Source organism: Fusarium vanettenii (assembly GCF_000151355.1).
Source record: "Fusarium vanettenii 77-13-4 chromosome 1 genomic scaffold NECHAsca_8_chr1_1_0, whole genome shotgun sequence".
Classification (NCBI taxonomy): domain Eukaryota; kingdom Fungi; phylum Ascomycota; class Sordariomycetes; order Hypocreales; family Nectriaceae; genus Fusarium; species Fusarium vanettenii.
In genome coordinates, this window is record NW_003315876.1 from 15007 (window position 1) to 31434 (window position 16428).

Sequence of the window (16428 nt, forward strand, 5' to 3'; positions counted from 1 at the left end):
GATATGGCGTAAATTACTGTGACAATGATCGTCCATGACGGGCTGGATATATGCTCATCCTTTACCCTGTTGGCATTTACATCTTCTTCGCATTCCGCGTGATTCTGCATCTTGATTTCAATATCCGAAGTCATTGTGGAAGTCGAGAATGGCCAGGAGAGGTGGTGAGATTGTCGTATGCTAGTGAAGAACCAAGTGTGATGGATATTTTCCAGAACGAGCGGTGTCTATCATCTCTTTCGATATCTCGCCAGTTAGAAAACCCCATGGGGTAATAGATCAAAGGGCACATGAGCGAGAAACTAAGATAGTAGGTTACTACCCCTTAAGCTTCTGGCCTATACGTCTATCATCTTCGGTGCCATAGCTTCAATGCCATGGAAGCACTTGACAATATATTGGTAGCGATCAGGATCTATTGTTGGAACACTCATAACCTGCACCTCATATCTCTATCTAAATGCACATTCATCTTCGGGCCCCATGACCCAGGTCAAGTCGAGTTCGAGTTGTCAGCGCAAGACCAAGCAGCAGAGCCGCCGCTCTTGTTGTAAGAGTTGATGATACCAACGATGGAGCCATAAGTGCCTCCAATCATCAAGAACGTACCGATCACAATGATAAACACACTCCAGATGGCCATAAGAGTCCACTTGATAGTTCGCTGCTCCTTGTTCTTGCCCTTGTGCCAGTTGTCAAACAACCACATACAGCCCATGGGCTGTAGGCACTGAAATGTTCCCAAGAGCGCACCGACAAGAGAGACGAGGCCGCCAAAGACGGGAATACCGCTGGCGATGATGTACGCGATGACGGCCATGGCAAAGGTGCAGCCGAGCCAAGTAGACCAGTGGGTAAAGGTGTTGGCGGTGAGATGCTTGGAGCCTCGTAGGAAGCGGATAAAGGCATACTTGGCGGGGACCTATTTCCACTGGTTAGTTTATGCGTTTTGGCCTGGTGCTAGCAACCCGTCCCGATTTGATCGGTATGGATGATACTCACATGAGTGTAGAGACATGCGCTGACGATCAGACCAGGGAGAGCCAGTCCGTAGCTGATCTTCTTGATAGTCTTGCCAGCAGATCCCAAGGCTGGGGATGCAACATAGGTGCCGCAATAGTAGTAGACAACGATTCCAACAACAATATACGTGACAGTAACGACGGCCTGGCAAAGGAACAACGCCTTCTTATAGTGACGAGGTTCGCGCATCTCAGCCGCGATCGGGAAGAAGACGGGTGTGCCGGCGTAGGCGAAGACAAAGGCCGAGATGGCCGAGATGGCATCCGCAAAGGAAGGGCTGTTGACCAGCTTATAGTCGGACTTCCACTCGCCCACCTGAGGCGCCGCGTCAGGGCGGTCCTGGACGCCGACGGCGACGGTCACAACAAAGACTACAGACGTTGTTAGGTATCTCTCACCAGAGAGGTAGATATGAGATTACTGACTGGCTGAGACAAGAGTCACCAGGCCGATCCATGCAAGCCAGCTGACACGGTCGAGCGTACGCACGCTGGCGGTGATGAAGGCGACGATACAGGCCACGGCGACATAGACTGCAGTGCAGGTTGCGTGGGTGGAGAGTGTGTTGAGGGCGATCGAGATGCCGAGCATGCCAGAACCGGCGATACAGATGGTGTAGAGAGCGTATGAGATGCCATAGACCTCCTTGCCAACTCGACCAAACATGAGTCCAGCTGCGTCGTCGATGCCATACACCTCAGGGTGGCGAAGCTTGAACCTTCCGACGATGTAGTCGGACCACGTGGTGAGGACTGCAATTACCAGCAGGCAGACAACACCAGGGATCAAGCCGAGGACGTCGAAGGAGGCTGGGATGGACAAGACACCTAGGCCGATTTGGGACTTCATCATGAGGACCGACGTTCCAAGCCATCCTACCTAAGTGACATGTCAGTCCTTGATTGCCATCTCGGATAAGAAAATGATTCATACGTTGCGGTAGTTGGGGCCGTCTTGGTGAATAGTACCAAAAACGGCATCGTTGGTCACCCCTGGCTCGTCCTCGACATGGTGGGCTTTGGTGGGAGCCTCGGGGACCCGATTCTCGGAGTCGTAGTGGCTCATCGCGGATGGTCGTTGATGGGTGGGAGAGAGCGAGTGTTGGGGTGATCGCTGGATAGATGGGGGAGTCTGGGGAAGAGGACTGGCATTCTTGGCGACTATATAAACGTCTCCTTCTCGGCCTGGGGTAGATCCACTACAATACGTTTCGGCCAGCAACAGAGTTGTAATCTCGTGGAGATTTTGATATCTTGCCCCAGCCTGACTCGCATCGCGTAGACCACAGTGGGCACCTTCCTTCTAGAACCCGACTGGAACCTGCCAATCCATGTTGATGTGGTTCGGAGTTCGTGGCCCCATGGGGGTTTTTCTGGGAGACAGGGATAGCCTGAGGAGCCATTATCTCTTTGACTGCGCGAAGACTCCCATTGGGTATCTTGCAGGGATCTTCACTAATCACGGTTAATATCTCTCTACCCTCACTCAAATTGAGATATAGAACTAACATCTCGCCATAGAGCTAGTATGCGACTTAGATAGTGATCTAGTAGTGGAGACTGGTACCGTGTGGGAGTCTTCGCGCAGTCAAAGAGATCCCATATCTCGCAGCATACCGGCCTAGGCGGAGTGTTGAACAGAGCATGGCACGGCCTATTCATTCATTGACATGGTAGAGCCCCATCGGATGGAGAAGTTTCCCCAAGATTGAGCCGCTGGAAGCCGGTAGCGTTCAGACGAGTGAAGAGATTTTCTGCTCGACTGTCTTGACTTGACCACTTTTAAGTAGCGCAGCTTGGGTTCTTTTGGTCTAGCGGCTCCCCCAAAACGGCTCATCCAAGAGAGATTCGCGGCTACTGTCGCTCTTGCCACCTCATTACTTGAGATTATCAGGACAGGACGTTGCGGGTCAGGCACAGGCCTTCTGTTGCTGAAACGGTGGCCAATACATGTCCTCCACTGTCAAGGTGATTCCCTCCGACCTTGGCGATTTCCCCCAATATGGCTTGGTGCGGAGTAACTGGATCGGCCAGGTTAACTTCGCTACCCCTGGATTACTCCAACTGAACCCCTCAGTTATTCGCTCACCCCGAGACCTTCTCCACTTTGAGAAGAGTTCGGCCCGAGAAAGGCGGGCCAGTTATCACCACCATCCCCAGTCCGGGTCTTGATTTTCGAAGTCCTGGTGGAATCATGGTCCATGCACAGCTCAGCGCGGACACTTCTCAACGAAAGTGGGTACATGCAGAGAAGCCATTTGGGGTTATGCGTAAGAGAACCCGCGAAAAGATGAATAACAACAATTCATCACATGTTTCCTTAGCGGAAAGCTTGAGATCAAAGGGTCCATGGGGAAAATTGACAGACCCCGTGTTGGGCATCTCATGAGTGTTTATGCTCTTGAACGATGGCATGATAGATGTCTAATGATCAGACAACAAAACTATTCCATGAACAAACCCCATGACGTAACATTGGCTCACCGAACGTTAGGCTCTCTTCGCCTCCTCCGGCGCCTCTTCTTGCCTGCGTCATCAGCTCCGCAGCCACTTCGGCTTCCAGACTTTTCTGATGCCTCGGGAAGACGCTGCAAGCGTGTGAAAACGCCGCCCCACTTCCCTGGGCCTGGCGATTATCTCAGGGGTGGCGGCCAACGACGGTATCAGAGTGACAGCCAGTGCCCGAGCCAAGACAACTTGGCAATGCACAAGTTGAAAAGTATCCCATTGCCTATGCGTAGGGTATTCTTATACATTACGACTATGTTTAGCAGGCTGTTTAGGACAAACACCAACTTCCACATCCTGCATACCCTATATTAATATAGTAGCAATATCCTACAGAACATCACGGACAGCCCCTGGCTGCTCTGCCACTAGGTCTCGCCACTAGCTGTCCTCGCATGAGCTGAATCAGTAGAAGCACTTCAACGGCATGCGAGCCACGGCAACTCTGCCTATATATTAGGGCGATTCAGGGCAGTTTCCAAGAACCATATCTCTCATGACGATCCTCCAGGTCTATGTATTTTAGCTGCTAACCTGCTCGAATGCTTTCTCTCGTCCAGCTCTCTATACTTTCTGGAGCATGCAAATTCCTCTTCTTTTCTAGGGATAGCCGCTCCATAAGTGCCTATGGCGCAGAGAGGAAATATTGGGACCTTAAGGCAAAGGCAGACCTAGAGGCATAAGATTGGCTGGGATGCCCTATGAATTATAATACAAATACTTCTAAAAGCCCTTAAAGTTAATTTTTTAAAGTAAGAAAAACTTTACTAAGACCCGCGGCCGCTACTACACACAGATGCTAACCCCGACCCTATGTAGACTACTAATAAAGGACAAGGAGAAAGAGAAGCGGAAGGAGAAGCAGAAGTGGAAGGAAAAAGAAAGGACGAAGTTAAAAAAAAAAAAGCTCTAAGCGCAGGAGGAAAGCATCCGGGGATAATACTGGCGAAGATAACGAGTCTAAGTGAAGACTAACTGAAAGGATAGGTATGGTAGCAAAAGGAGGAATGGGAGACAGAGGAAGTTAGGGATTGGTAAACACATTGAAGTAAGGACTTGATTGATTATTCCCCAAGACCCATGGCTGTTGCTGTATATAGGTGCTAACCCTGACCTAAATTGCACCGCTGACATGTTGTTTGAAACTCCTTCCTTCTCCTTTAATAATAGGACCCCAGCCCTTTAGCCGCTCAAGTAACCTTGATCTGTACCCAAAGGCCGTTAAAGAGTAGCAGGTTCTTTCTATAACTTCACATGAGCCTTCACTGCTGTATCCACGCCGAGCCAAAGCAGATCAGGTCTGCTATAGTGGCCAACCACATCTAAGAAGGCCTTTGAATGTAGGATGTTGTCAATGTCCAAATCAGCATAGATGATGCCTTCCTTGTCCGATGGAATATTGGTTGACAGCTTCCGACCGTCAGGGCCGAAAACGGCCGAGTATCCTCCTCCGGGCGAGTAGGTGTGGTACTTAAGAAGCGGTTGGACGTGCTCCCAGCAGGATAGAGCACCTATCCGGCCAAGAGGCGTATCCACGACACTATCGAGACATTCGGCGGTAGCGTCGCCAAAAATTGTCCGCTCCATGTGGGTAGCCTTGATCTTGCTCCGAAGCGTCAAGATCTGTCCGTCAGCCCCAATGATGGCCTGCGAAATATAGAGCGAGCCGTGACGACTCTCCGAGAAGCCCAGAGCTACAATAATCTTGTTTGCTGCCGCGCACGCCCTGATGCGTTCCATTTCAGCCGACTCGACAACGAGAGAGTTGCGGATATAACGGGCAGCCAACTCTGGGTCCACCGGACGGTCCCTGTCACCACAATTGAGCGTTAGACAGCGATAAATTTCTCCCTTCCGTACAGAGTTTGGCGGATGAATTGATATACTTACCAGATCCAAGCCGGATATCCCGAGAGCCAACACTCAGGGAAGCTTATGACTTCGGCGCCCGTTGATGCTGCTTCGGTGATCAGATCGCATGTCTTCTGGACGGTACCGGCAAGATCAAGCCAGATCGGCTCTGCCTGCGTGACGGCGACGCGAACATGCTTCTGCTTGAATTGCGTCATGATGGGCGGCGGCTCTCAAGTCGGTGATGATGAGGAGTGTGGTGCCAGGCGAACGAGAAGGAATGTCGAGCCTTTATGAGAAACTACAGGCTAGATACTTTTCGCAACCTAAGTACGTAATCGTTTATGATATGCCCTATTTGTCCCTTTTTGCAATGTATGACTTCCAAGATTATGGATCGATAGGTCACTGCCTTGTCCACAAACCCATGCCTATCTACACTGTAGTCACAACTTTATCACGGCGGGAACTCCACTCCCGCCGCGAGCGAAAGATTGCGGGCCTTTATCTCCCAGGAACGACTCTGATTGGAGCTTCTGTACCTATCACGGCGGCAAGATCAGTGCCGCTATCACCTATCTCCCTAGTCGCTCTCAACAAGCATCGACCAACCCGCGCTTAGTTATCTACTGCCCAAACGAGACCTTTGGTATGGGGTAGTACATATTGAGTTGATTAATAAAGTCGGGAGTATATAGTGGATGGACCATCATGCAGAGATTCTTGGCCAAACCATATCCTATCCTGTCCTTTCCACCTCCATCAGCTCTGGTCTCTTGTCCCTTTCTATTACAGGAATAAAAAAACGATGGCATTTGGCATCCTCGAGATTGCGGCGAACCAGCCCTCACCCCCTGGTACAGCGCTCCTCAAAAATGTGTCTGTCGGCGCGCAAGATGCCGAGATAGTCCTCGTGCCGCAGCCGTCTGCTTCGCCAGCTGATCCCCTGAACATGTCACGGATCCGCAAAGAGCTGTACTTTGCCGCTCTCATCTATGGGGCCTGTGTGACTGGTGTCGTCGGTCCAGTGCTGGTCCCAGTCTTCTCCATCGTCGCCGCCGCCTTTCAGATCAACCTGACTCAGGTGACGCTCCTCAATGGATCTCTGGTCATGGCTCTAGGGGTTAGCGCCTACGTCTGCGGCCCTCTAACCACCCTTTGGGGTCGGCGGCTAGTCTTTCTGTTTACAACGCTCATTATGGTCTTTGGTTGCGTCTGGGCTGGAAGCGCCAAGTCCTATAACAGCCTCCTGGGTGCTCGTATTTTCCAGGGGCTCGGTATGGGCACCTTCTTCTCTGTCGCCGGCACAGCATCCATCAACGACGTCTTCTTCATTCACCAACGTGGTAGTCGTGCTGGACTCTGGAACTTTGCCGTCATCGTTTCAGTCAACGCAGCCCCAGTCATCAGTGGCTATGTCATAACCGGCCTCTCCTGGCAGTGGAGCTTCCGTCTGCTAGCGATCTCGTTCGCCCTCGCCTTTGTCTTCAGCTTCTTTCTTATGCCTGAGACACTGTTCGACCGTGACTCGGTTGTTACCGGTGTCGAACCTTCTATCTTTGTCTCGGGCCATCTTGAAGCAAAGAGGCCGGATAGTCCAGCGCCTGGGACGCTAGGCTCTGTCGGAGATGTCAGTTCCGTAGGCCCCCCTGACAAGCCGGTTCTGTGGAAGCAAACTCTGGGGCTGCAGCATGTTCAGATGCAGCCCGTCACTCAGCTCATCCCCATTCTTCTCCGTCCCCTGGGCCTTCCCCGGCACCCGGCTATCGTCTGGGCGTGCGCAATGTGGTCTGTCACCTACAGTTGGGTCATTATCCAGGGTGCCGTGGCCGACCAGATCTTTAGGGCTCCCCCCTATAATCTGTCCCCAACATCCGTAGGTCTCCTCATCGGCATTGCCCCTCTGGTTGGGTCTGCTATCGGGACCATTCTGGGTGGTTGGATGTGCGATTGGGTGGCGCAGCTTATGGTCAAACGAAATGACGGTGTCTACGAGCCTGAGTTCCGGCTGGTAGTGTTCGTACCTACCCTGATCACCATTATCATTGGCTCATTCGGCCTGGGCATGGCTATTGCAGGTGGTTTATCTATCTGGGTCTGTGCCGTCTTTCTGGGGTTCCTGAACTTTGGTGTTGGCGTAGGCTGTACTGGCATTGTTGCGTACTCAAACGATGTTTGCCAGCATAGGGCTGCGGATGCCTTTGGCGTGACCATGGTGAGTACTTTCTCCTCAAACTCTTTTTTGCATACCCGCAACTAATCAGGTCCCTACTTAGCTTGTCAAGAGTGCCTTTGCTTTTGGTCTCACTTTTATGTTGAATGATTACTACGCTGAGCATGGTGCGAAGGCTTTCTTCTTCACATGGGGCGCACTTACGTCTGGCACCATTCTGACAACAATCCCGCTGTATATTTTTGGGAAGCAAATCCGAGCTTCTGTCAAGATATGAGATGCAACCCCCACGATGTTTACTAAGATGTATTTCGACATGGTAGATAGCTAGCGTCTAGGGTAATAAAATCCCACTATCTTGCTAGAACCTGCAGTTCACATCTGGTCGTGTTATGTACGATTTCACGGCTTCAAAGATCCATAAGTTTTCCTTTGTTCTAGGATATTCGTTTCATTTACTATCATCCAATGCCTGAAAGTGGACGAGAACCTTCACTGCCGTTCAAAGAAGTGTCAAATGGATTGCCCGGCCCTTTCTTCATTAACTGCACTTTAGCTTCTGGCATATTGTAAAGTCCAGAGGCCCATTTGACCATAGTCAATGAAATCCACATGATCAATCGTCTGCCAAGCCGATGCGGCCTCCATAGCATCCCACTGCTCGGCCGTTAGCGGTTCCGCCGCCGAACTTGTATCGTTTTCAAGGCTTGTGTATGTGTACGTGGTATCTGTCGGCTCATCTTCAGCAGTCATCACAAGAGGCTCCGGGCCTGGTTGTGGTGCGAGAGGGAAGCTTTGGTGCATGGGCAGCGCGATGGATACGCGCCAGCGCTGGGCCAGCTGACGCAGAATGAGGATGGCCTGTCTCGCCTTTGACCATCTGCATCCGATGGCCTCGAGGGCGCTGACACAGACACGGAAACGGCTGATTGATCGGCTCCGCAGGCTTGATTGCTTGGCGGTAGCCATCAACAAAAGTGTGACAGCCGCTGAGAGCACGTTGTGGACAACAAAGGGCGGTACCTTGTCGTAGGAGCCCATCTTCTCGTACCTACGCAGAAGGCGAACCATGGCGGCTGCCGCGATGGACATGGTCCTCAGTGACAACCGATGGGCTGCGCCGTCGACTGGCTCCTTGACGTATGGCCGGTGAATCAAGAGCTGAGACATGTTGTACGACATGTGCAGGAAGATGACCTGGGGGGAACTAGTGTCTTTCTGAAGTTGAATGCGGGGGTCCAGTTGACGGTAGAATGACAGCAACTGCTCGCGTGCCTCGAGAAGCAGATTGAAGCGTTGAGGCTCGTCAAGTTTGTTGAACCCAAAGGCGTAACTGTGGGCGAGGTTTAGCTGGGGGTCGTAAACAGGACAGGAAAACAGGTTTCCGGTTGGACATACATTCTATCCATGTACTGGTCGTGTATGAACCATAACCTACAGTGATGGTCAAAGACTATCTCATCTTGCGAGGGATCTAGAGTCGCAGTGGCGAACGTCGATGCCTCAACTCGTCTCCACGGTATGATGCAATTTCGGCCCATCATTGATGTAGCAATTCTTTATCATTGTCAGCCCAAGTCCAGCGCGTGGCGTGACATGAATTGGATATTTCTCACCTGTCTAGAAGCAGCGTACTCCAGAGCGCTCGTATGCGCGAAGGCTGCGCACTCGGAGATCTCACCCCAGCTGTCTCGCGAGTGCCGTTTTTGTCCAGGTTTTCTAGTGAGCTGACCGTAAGCCCAAGGTGTAGTGCCAAACTAGCAGCCATTGCTTCAGGGATATTGTTAGGGATTGTCGCAGCTTCAGGCATGGTCGAGGACACTTACAGTTATACATCCAGGCCATATTCTCGTTATCCAGTCCTAATTCTCGCCAGCAGAGAATTGACAAGGCCTGCACTGTCTCTACACATGGCCTCTCGCGACAAATCTGGAGAATCGCAGACTCCGCGTGGTGGGCCATTTTGTCACCGAGGGCTTTGCTTTCCGAGTCGTCCGAGAAGAGTGCGCCGGCTGCCAGAATCGCGCAAGTGAGGATATCCACGGCGTTGAAGTATGGATTGGCTTCGAGGCTCCCAAGCCTGCTCATGTCGACGAATTGGTGGACGGGATTCACAAATGTAATGAAGAGAGAAGCAAGGTGCCTGGCGACCCTAGATGTGTTGGGATCCAACCTCAATGTTGCTGGCTCCTGTATGTGATCATCGCCGGTGTCTGTCGTTCGCTTCATTTCCTCCCGAGGAGGATGTGAGACTGGGAAGCAGAAGTTGCCCGAGGGTCCGATGAAGGTGGTCTCGCCGCTCTCATCGATCCTCAGCCGCCAGGTAAGTTTGCTAATATCATGGATTGCCGGCGAGTCCCCGGTGTAATCCATTTCCTCCGATATCTGTTGGGTGTCAGTGTCTAGATGGGTTGCGGCATTCCCGGTATCATGCGTTTCCTCCAAAATATCGCAAATATGTTTCGGTATCGTTGAATCGGTAACGAGGGCTCCCAGCCGGCGGACTTCCGCCTTCAGAGCTTCTGCCTGGGCCTCCAGCGTTGCAATGTAGTCTGGGTCAGGCTTCCTCCTGGTTAGGTCCCCCAGTCAGTTAACGTTCTTGGAGCCTCTGGGTGTTTAATCGCCCAGAGATGCGGAGACGGGAGGGATGTGGGGATTCATCATGTGGCATACTTCTTTGGCTTATCCACGGCATAATTGCAGTCCGTGTCTTTCACCAAACACCATGAACACTTGGGCATTGCTCCATCGCACTACGTGTGGCAACTCAGTTCACAGGTCTCGCAAATATGGATAAAGATGTGGGGTTCTCACCTTCCGCTTACGCTTGCGACAGACCTCGCAGGCCATTGCAACTCTTGCTCGTGTGTTATCGGTGTCCATTGTAGGATCGCCGAGGATGCAGAGATGATCACCCCTAGGTAACACCTCAGGCCTATGTACCAAGTATCTCTGAATGCTCGAGTGAGCGCGTATAGCTTATCCTCAATTCAGAAGACTGTGCATCGCATCAGCGGGATGTGATGACGAATTTCGTTGTGAGTGAGCCAAGAATGCTCGTCCCCGCAGTTGTGCCATAGTTTAGTAATGACTGGGAGATATTGACTAGTGGCGGAGCAGTGATTGCCGCCGTGATAGCGTGATACAGGGATAGGGCTAACTACCTATAGTAATGACTGGTCAGAGTAAATACGCCATACACATTCTGGGCAGAATGAGATGAGTATTGTAGTCGCCGATATTCACAAGGTTCAATTTGGGTCACACATGATCCGTGGTTATCAACTTTGATTCTCGAAAGTCCATGCCGTCCAATCTGCTCCTTCATCACAAAAGCCATCAAAAGAGCGTAATTATACAATCAAACGATCCATCATGGTCCAAGCCTCTATCCACCATCGCGGTCATCTGAAAGCACCACCGTTTCCCTGATTTCAACACCAAGCAAGATATCTCAGATATATTTTACTAGGCAGAAAATCGAACAGCCCTGGCTCTGTTGTTGTTGGAGGAACTGTCGTCTTCGTCCTCTTCTTCCTCATCCTCATCCTCATCCTCATCCTCTTCATCATCATTGTTGGCTGAAGCACCGCTGCTGGCTGCAGCGTTACCGTTAGCCGCAGCGTTGTTGGGTGAGGCGTCATCATTAACGGCAGCACCGTTGTTGTTGGCACCTCCAGCGTTGTTGGCACCTCCAGCGTTGTTGGCATCAGCATCATTGTTGACGGCATCATCAGTGGCGTTGTTCGCACCCCCAGCGTTGCCGCCTGCCATCTGAACAGGGACAACACCGCCAAAAGGACCGGCGCGAGCAGGGTTCTGGCAGCGGACAAGGCAAACATTGTTCTGGCCGGCAACAGTGCCAGTGCATCCCTGATCAGCGGGGATAGACGCGACGAGGGGAAAGTCAGAAGCCTCGCCATCACGGTTACGGCCACGCTCGTTGCCCTCAACGTTCTGCGTGACGGTAATGTCGGTCCAGCTCTGGCCAGTGCCGTCATCGTTGATCATACAAGTATAGGGCCCAGCACCGTCGCTGTTGACCTGATGAAGTGTCATGGTGAGCTCGCCGCCCTGCGTGACCTGGGGGAGATCATCATTAGTCTCAGCTAGGATGGCTGATGTACCAGCCTCGACATCGTTGTCACCCCCGCCAAGGGTCTCGCCGACAGTCTCGGCCGAGTCACCACGGAAGCGGGTGGCATCCTGCTGGAAGGGTCGACGGCGCGTGCCGTCACGGGGCGTAGTGTTGTCGACGCCTAGGGCCATACCCGAGCCGCCAGAGTCACCAACCGCGTTGGTGATGACACTGTGGCCGGCGGTGAGCTCAGCCAGGGCGAGGAGGGTCCAGGTGATGGCGGTCTTGATGGAAGGCATGTTGATTTTAATTGTCAATGGTGTTAAAGTTTGTAAAGAAGCAATCTCAAAAGATTGGTAAATGAAGACCTGTCCGGCAGGGAAGAAGAGAGTAACTTGGTAAAAGACTGAAAAAAGAACCAAGGTTGATGATGATGATCTGGATAATTCACCGAGAACCAGCCCATGATTTATAGTCCATCGACATCGCAACCATAACCTCTTTAGACACGAGCTCACCGCACCGAGACACCTGAAGCTATCGCCAAGCTCCCCAGCCTCACAATCTAACCCCATGAGGCAGCGTTCCTCCACCGTCGAATGGCCCTCCCCTCATGTGTGAGGGTGCATTCGTGCTTCGCCACAATGGATGAGGTTATCGACATTGGCTACGGAAGCTGTGAGGGCTGAAGTCAAACGAAACGTTACTCTGCGCGACCAATCGCGACTGAATGCTGACGAGACGCTGACCGTTTCGAACTGGGTTTGAGTAACAGGTTGTTTCCGGAACTTTGACGATCCTGGGTGGACGGACCACTCATGGGTCTTGGCACGGCCCAAACTAACCGACAGAAACTTCTCTGCAGTCGGTTCTAGCCGAGAACTTGTCTGTAAAAAGTTTTGTTGCTTTTGTTCCCCAGGTCTGAATGGTGTGCTGCTGCGCAGTCAGAGGCTAGCCAGGTGCCCAATGATACGACTTGGCTGGGTTTCAAGCTACGTCTGGGTTTGCAGTCCGAGTCTGTGAGAGTTGTTCCCCTCACGGAGGCTTATCACCACATTGTAAGTCTCTAATTCTAGTCTATCATTTATTGGGTGGTCTAGGTGTTTGATCCCGGGCATCCAAATCGCCATCTTGGGGTGTCCTGGTGTCCATCGCTTGCCCTTGTATGATACCTACCGACAGCATCCTTCTCAGATTTCTAAGAAGCCAGTCGGAAAACACTGTCACTTGTGACCGATGCTACAATTCAATCGGGCACTATTAAATCTCGGCATCAACACTACCCGATGGATCTTTGCAATAACCTTATCGGGACGAAACCACGCACCACATCAGCTAGGGAATCACCTAGACGGATCAACAGTGCTGATTTTGCCTCCCCATACTTCACCTTTCGAGATTCGTTCCCCCAACTGGTCTGAATACCTGTTCTTCTCGCTTACAGGTTTGTCCAATTCTCAGCAACACGCTCAACACCTTGAGCCTAAACCCATCACCTATCCCTTCATCTATTGCTAATATCGCTCCGTGGCAACATCCTAGATAGCATGTCTATGAACGCAATCCAGAAGCTGCATCGTTTCCTCGGCTTGTCAACACCCGGGGCCTTCCTTTCCAGAGCGCTTGCAACATCCACCTGATACTGTCTTTCATCTCCCGGTATACCTTGGCCAGTGTGCAGGAGCTTATCTCAGGCGTTTGTCTCAGCTTCCTTAGACACCTCAAGCAGATCGACGTCCGTCGACTTTGCCTTTTTGCCAACCTCCTGTTTTGAATGTAGCGTCCCAAGCATAGGATCAAGGGATGCGCCCTTGGCAAAAACAGCGAGCTCACTTGGCTTCTAGACATCGGTGGTGTTTAGTCGCCGGTGCGTCGAGAAGGTGGTGAATGCTAGAGCAATCATGGCTGTGATATCCTGGAGGCAGTGTAGGGTTGACAACACTTTGTAGACTGTAGTGAATGAAAGAACCGCTCCATCTCCTCTCTTGTTTCATTGAAAGAGCCCTGGGCCTTGTGGGTAGGCAGCCGGCGGTCGGAAAATCTATAGCCCTTCGGAGAAGCTTCGGGTAGATAGTAAGATAAAGGAAGATTCTTAGATTCATCAACCCCTCACGATCCCGTCTCCACACACCCACCAAGCACTTGACCATCGTAGCACGTTCGGCTTTAACTACGATGTTGCCCCAAGCTTTAGTCAGCGTGTACCGAGAGTACAAGAAGGATACCAACTAGATTGCATCGTGGCTGGCTTCAACAGCCAAGGAATGCGGATATCCTCCTGATCTACTGCGGAACACGGCTTGTCCACAACAGCAACAACAACCCGTCAAGACAGGACGACTTAAGGGGAAAGCACGAATCGCTGCTAAGAAGAACAAGGGCAATGGCACAGCTAAGACGACACCAGAAACAACTCCAGTACCTCGATACATCATTTCCATCAAGGACTTCATCTCTCTGGCTGAATACATATCTGCTTCCAAAATCCCGGCTCTTTCGGTTCCAGAGGTATTCTTCGACACCCTTCACCGAGTCATCTCTGTGAGGTCTAGCTTCAGCGCAGAGCTATCTCGCCACGGAGCAAAGCCAGACATCGAGTCAGATGCTAAACATTCATACTTTGTGGGCATTCTTGAAAAGGTCCGCGAGGTGCTGAAACCTTTCAAGCCTCCGACTGCTTCCAGTTCATCCGATGAAGTGAGCACTCTGACTAATCAGTTCGATGCCCTTGAGGTTTATGAACCATCTCAAGACTTCCTCGATGCACCAGACATTGCAAGACCCCAGGCAGCTGGGCAAGAAGCAATTATCTACGAGGCTGATCCATCACCAACACTTGAAGAAGCCATTATTGCCTTCTCCATGATGTGCAAAGACCTAGCGGAGATTCGGGACTTCATTTCCGGTATTTGGTCATCGTTTGTTAGCCAGGATGACGAATCGGACGACGAATTAAACGACCAGGACCCAGCCGTTATGGCCGTGGTGACCAATACGGGCATCGAGTTCGCGGCGAATATCATCGAGGACATGGTGCCGATCTTCAAGGAATATGGCGGTTCCTTCGCCCTCTGTCAACGATACATGGCCCGCATTCTAGACCAACAAGGCGAAAGCCCCGAAGAATTTGGTACGCGGATGGGTGAGCCATCGAGCCAGGATGATCATTACGATCTCGGCAATTACTGCTACTTTTATGTCGGCAGTATCCTCCAAACTTTTGCTCTCGTTCCTTGGCAGGGGGGTGCCGGTCTCTATCCGGAAGGACATTTTGGGATCTACGATCCCGAGAGCGACTGGGAGTCCAAGACCGGGACCCAAAAGTTTGAAGAAGACGTCATCATCATTGGCGAGCTTTTCATGGAAGCCTTGGCGCTTGTTCATCATGTCTCTGGCTACCCTATTTCGGATGAGTTCATTCGGGGCGTCCAACAATTCAAGGAGACCAACGAGATCCCTTTCAGTCTCGTCTTTGCGACCCAGGTCAACCTTGATATACATCATGCCGTTAGAGGCTATGCTGAGTCCTCGGTCCCGACCCTTCTCCAACGATTGTCTACCATGAATGGTCCTTTACAGGCCACTATCAGGCGTCACAGGAATCTCAAAAGCCCCCATTGGTCACCCTCCGATGAGAAATGGTTGCAGGAGACCGCGGAGAGTATCGAACAGTTCCTAAAAGACCCCTTGCACGAAGTCAAGACACTTCTTGCGGGTCGTGATCTAAAGGCACAAGAACTAGTCGAGGCAACTGAGAAGCATCGGCTTTTAAGAAGATCTCCAATCCTCGCTGGGCTGGCTCTGTATCATTACCGGGCTGAAGTGTATGAGGTCAGCCTTGCAGTTACCAATGCCTGGGGCTCAATTATTCTGCCAGCACATTTGTACAACGCCGCTTCAAAGGAGGGCTATTCGGATTGTTTCTGGCCTGACATGGAGCTTCTTTTTGATATCCTTGGCGAAGAGCAATTCTTTGTTGGGGGGAGGCCTGACAACACTGCCGACTATGTTACGCGATTCATGCTGCAGATTGGCGTTTCTGCGTCTGTCTTTACAAACCGGAGACGCCGTTCCAAGAAGTTGGACATCGATGATTTCTCTCGAGCAGGGACGAGGTTCCTCAAACCACGTGCTCCAATCCACAGCAGTCTTCGGGATCGATACCAGAGGAATATGAGCCGGATGAACTGGTCCCCAGAAAGCATTGAGGAAATTCTCTCGCGTTCAGAAATCGGAGCCTCGGCCAAGAGCATGAAACCAGGGGCTGCAAAGGCTGCTCGTATCCCACTGACTAAGTTGTTGGCATGTCTTGGTGAGGCAATGGAGCTTGAAGTCCATGAGCTTGCCTTCCCATACATGCTCATGCATGCAACTAACTGGGCGTTCCTGTCGGTTCTGAAATCGAAATATGATCCGCTTCTCCGAGCTAGCTTTGGGCCAGCATACATGCAACATGAATGGCAGCTGCCTTTGCTGGTAGGCCACATATTAGCTCTGGCCGATGGCGTGAATGGCGGGAACGACACAGTTTTGGAATGGGCGGGTGGCGGGTTTGACGTGTTGGCTGACTTCGACAAGGGGACTGGTTACGTTGCCATAGATCAGATGCTCAAGCTCTGCGGTCGTGAATTCGAAGCGCCACGGGAAGAACTTGCTCGATTGGTATTCGGCTCGGGACCTGAGGAAGATGACGAAGAAGATAGCGACTTTGATCCAGATTGCTAATTTAAGATATTGGCTGGCGTCCGCATGGCTGGTTCTAACGTCACTATCGGGTGCACACCAGGGCAGGCTTG

General features: G+C 51.6%; 6 protein-coding genes across 6 annotated transcripts; 2 read left to right on the forward strand and 4 right to left on the reverse strand.

Moving 5' to 3' along the window:
• Positions 1-493: 493 nt before the first annotated feature.
• On the reverse strand, positions 494-2088 carry NECHADRAFT_89566 (uncharacterized protein; the record flags this gene model as incomplete). The annotated part of the gene is made up of 4 exons (XM_003049669.1): positions 494-922; positions 1003-1394; positions 1449-1902; positions 1957-2088. The coding sequence occupies 4 exons, from the start codon at positions 2086-2088 to the stop codon at positions 494-496; spliced, it is 1407 nt and encodes a 468-aa protein (XP_003049715.1).
• Positions 2089-4772: 2684 nt separating this feature from the next.
• On the reverse strand, positions 4773-5599 carry NECHADRAFT_29975 (uncharacterized protein; the record flags this gene model as incomplete). Its single annotated transcript, XM_003049670.1, has 2 exons — positions 4773-5340; positions 5421-5599. 2 exons carry the CDS (start codon positions 5597-5599, stop codon positions 4773-4775), a joined length of 747 nt encoding a protein of 248 aa, XP_003049716.1.
• A 590-nt stretch (positions 5600-6189) lies between these two features.
• Positions 6190-7831, forward strand: NECHADRAFT_89568 (uncharacterized protein; the record flags this gene model as incomplete). Its single annotated transcript, XM_003049470.1, has 4 exons — positions 6190-6264; positions 6304-7011; positions 7072-7596; positions 7658-7831. 4 exons carry the CDS (start codon positions 6190-6192, stop codon positions 7829-7831), a joined length of 1482 nt encoding a protein of 493 aa, XP_003049516.1.
• Positions 7832-8106: 275 nt separating this feature from the next.
• On the reverse strand, positions 8107-10437 carry NECHADRAFT_73976 (uncharacterized protein; the record flags this gene model as incomplete). Its single annotated transcript, XM_003049671.1, has 6 exons — positions 8107-8887; positions 8953-8988; positions 9171-9324; positions 9381-10123; positions 10228-10307; positions 10369-10437. 6 exons carry the CDS (start codon positions 10435-10437, stop codon positions 8107-8109), a joined length of 1863 nt encoding a protein of 620 aa, XP_003049717.1.
• An 864-nt stretch (positions 10438-11301) lies between these two features.
• On the reverse strand, positions 11302-11919 carry NECHADRAFT_7995 (uncharacterized protein; the record flags this gene model as incomplete). The annotated part of the gene is made up of 1 exon (XM_003049672.1): positions 11302-11919. A coding segment is annotated over one exon (618 nt), but the record flags the coding sequence as incomplete, so codon positions are not given.
• A 2005-nt stretch (positions 11920-13924) lies between these two features.
• On the forward strand, positions 13925-16357 carry NECHADRAFT_30210 (uncharacterized protein; the record flags this gene model as incomplete). Its single annotated transcript, XM_003049471.1, has 1 exon — positions 13925-16357. A coding segment is annotated over one exon (2433 nt), but the record flags the coding sequence as incomplete, so codon positions are not given.
• Positions 16358-16428: the final 71 nt, after the last annotated feature.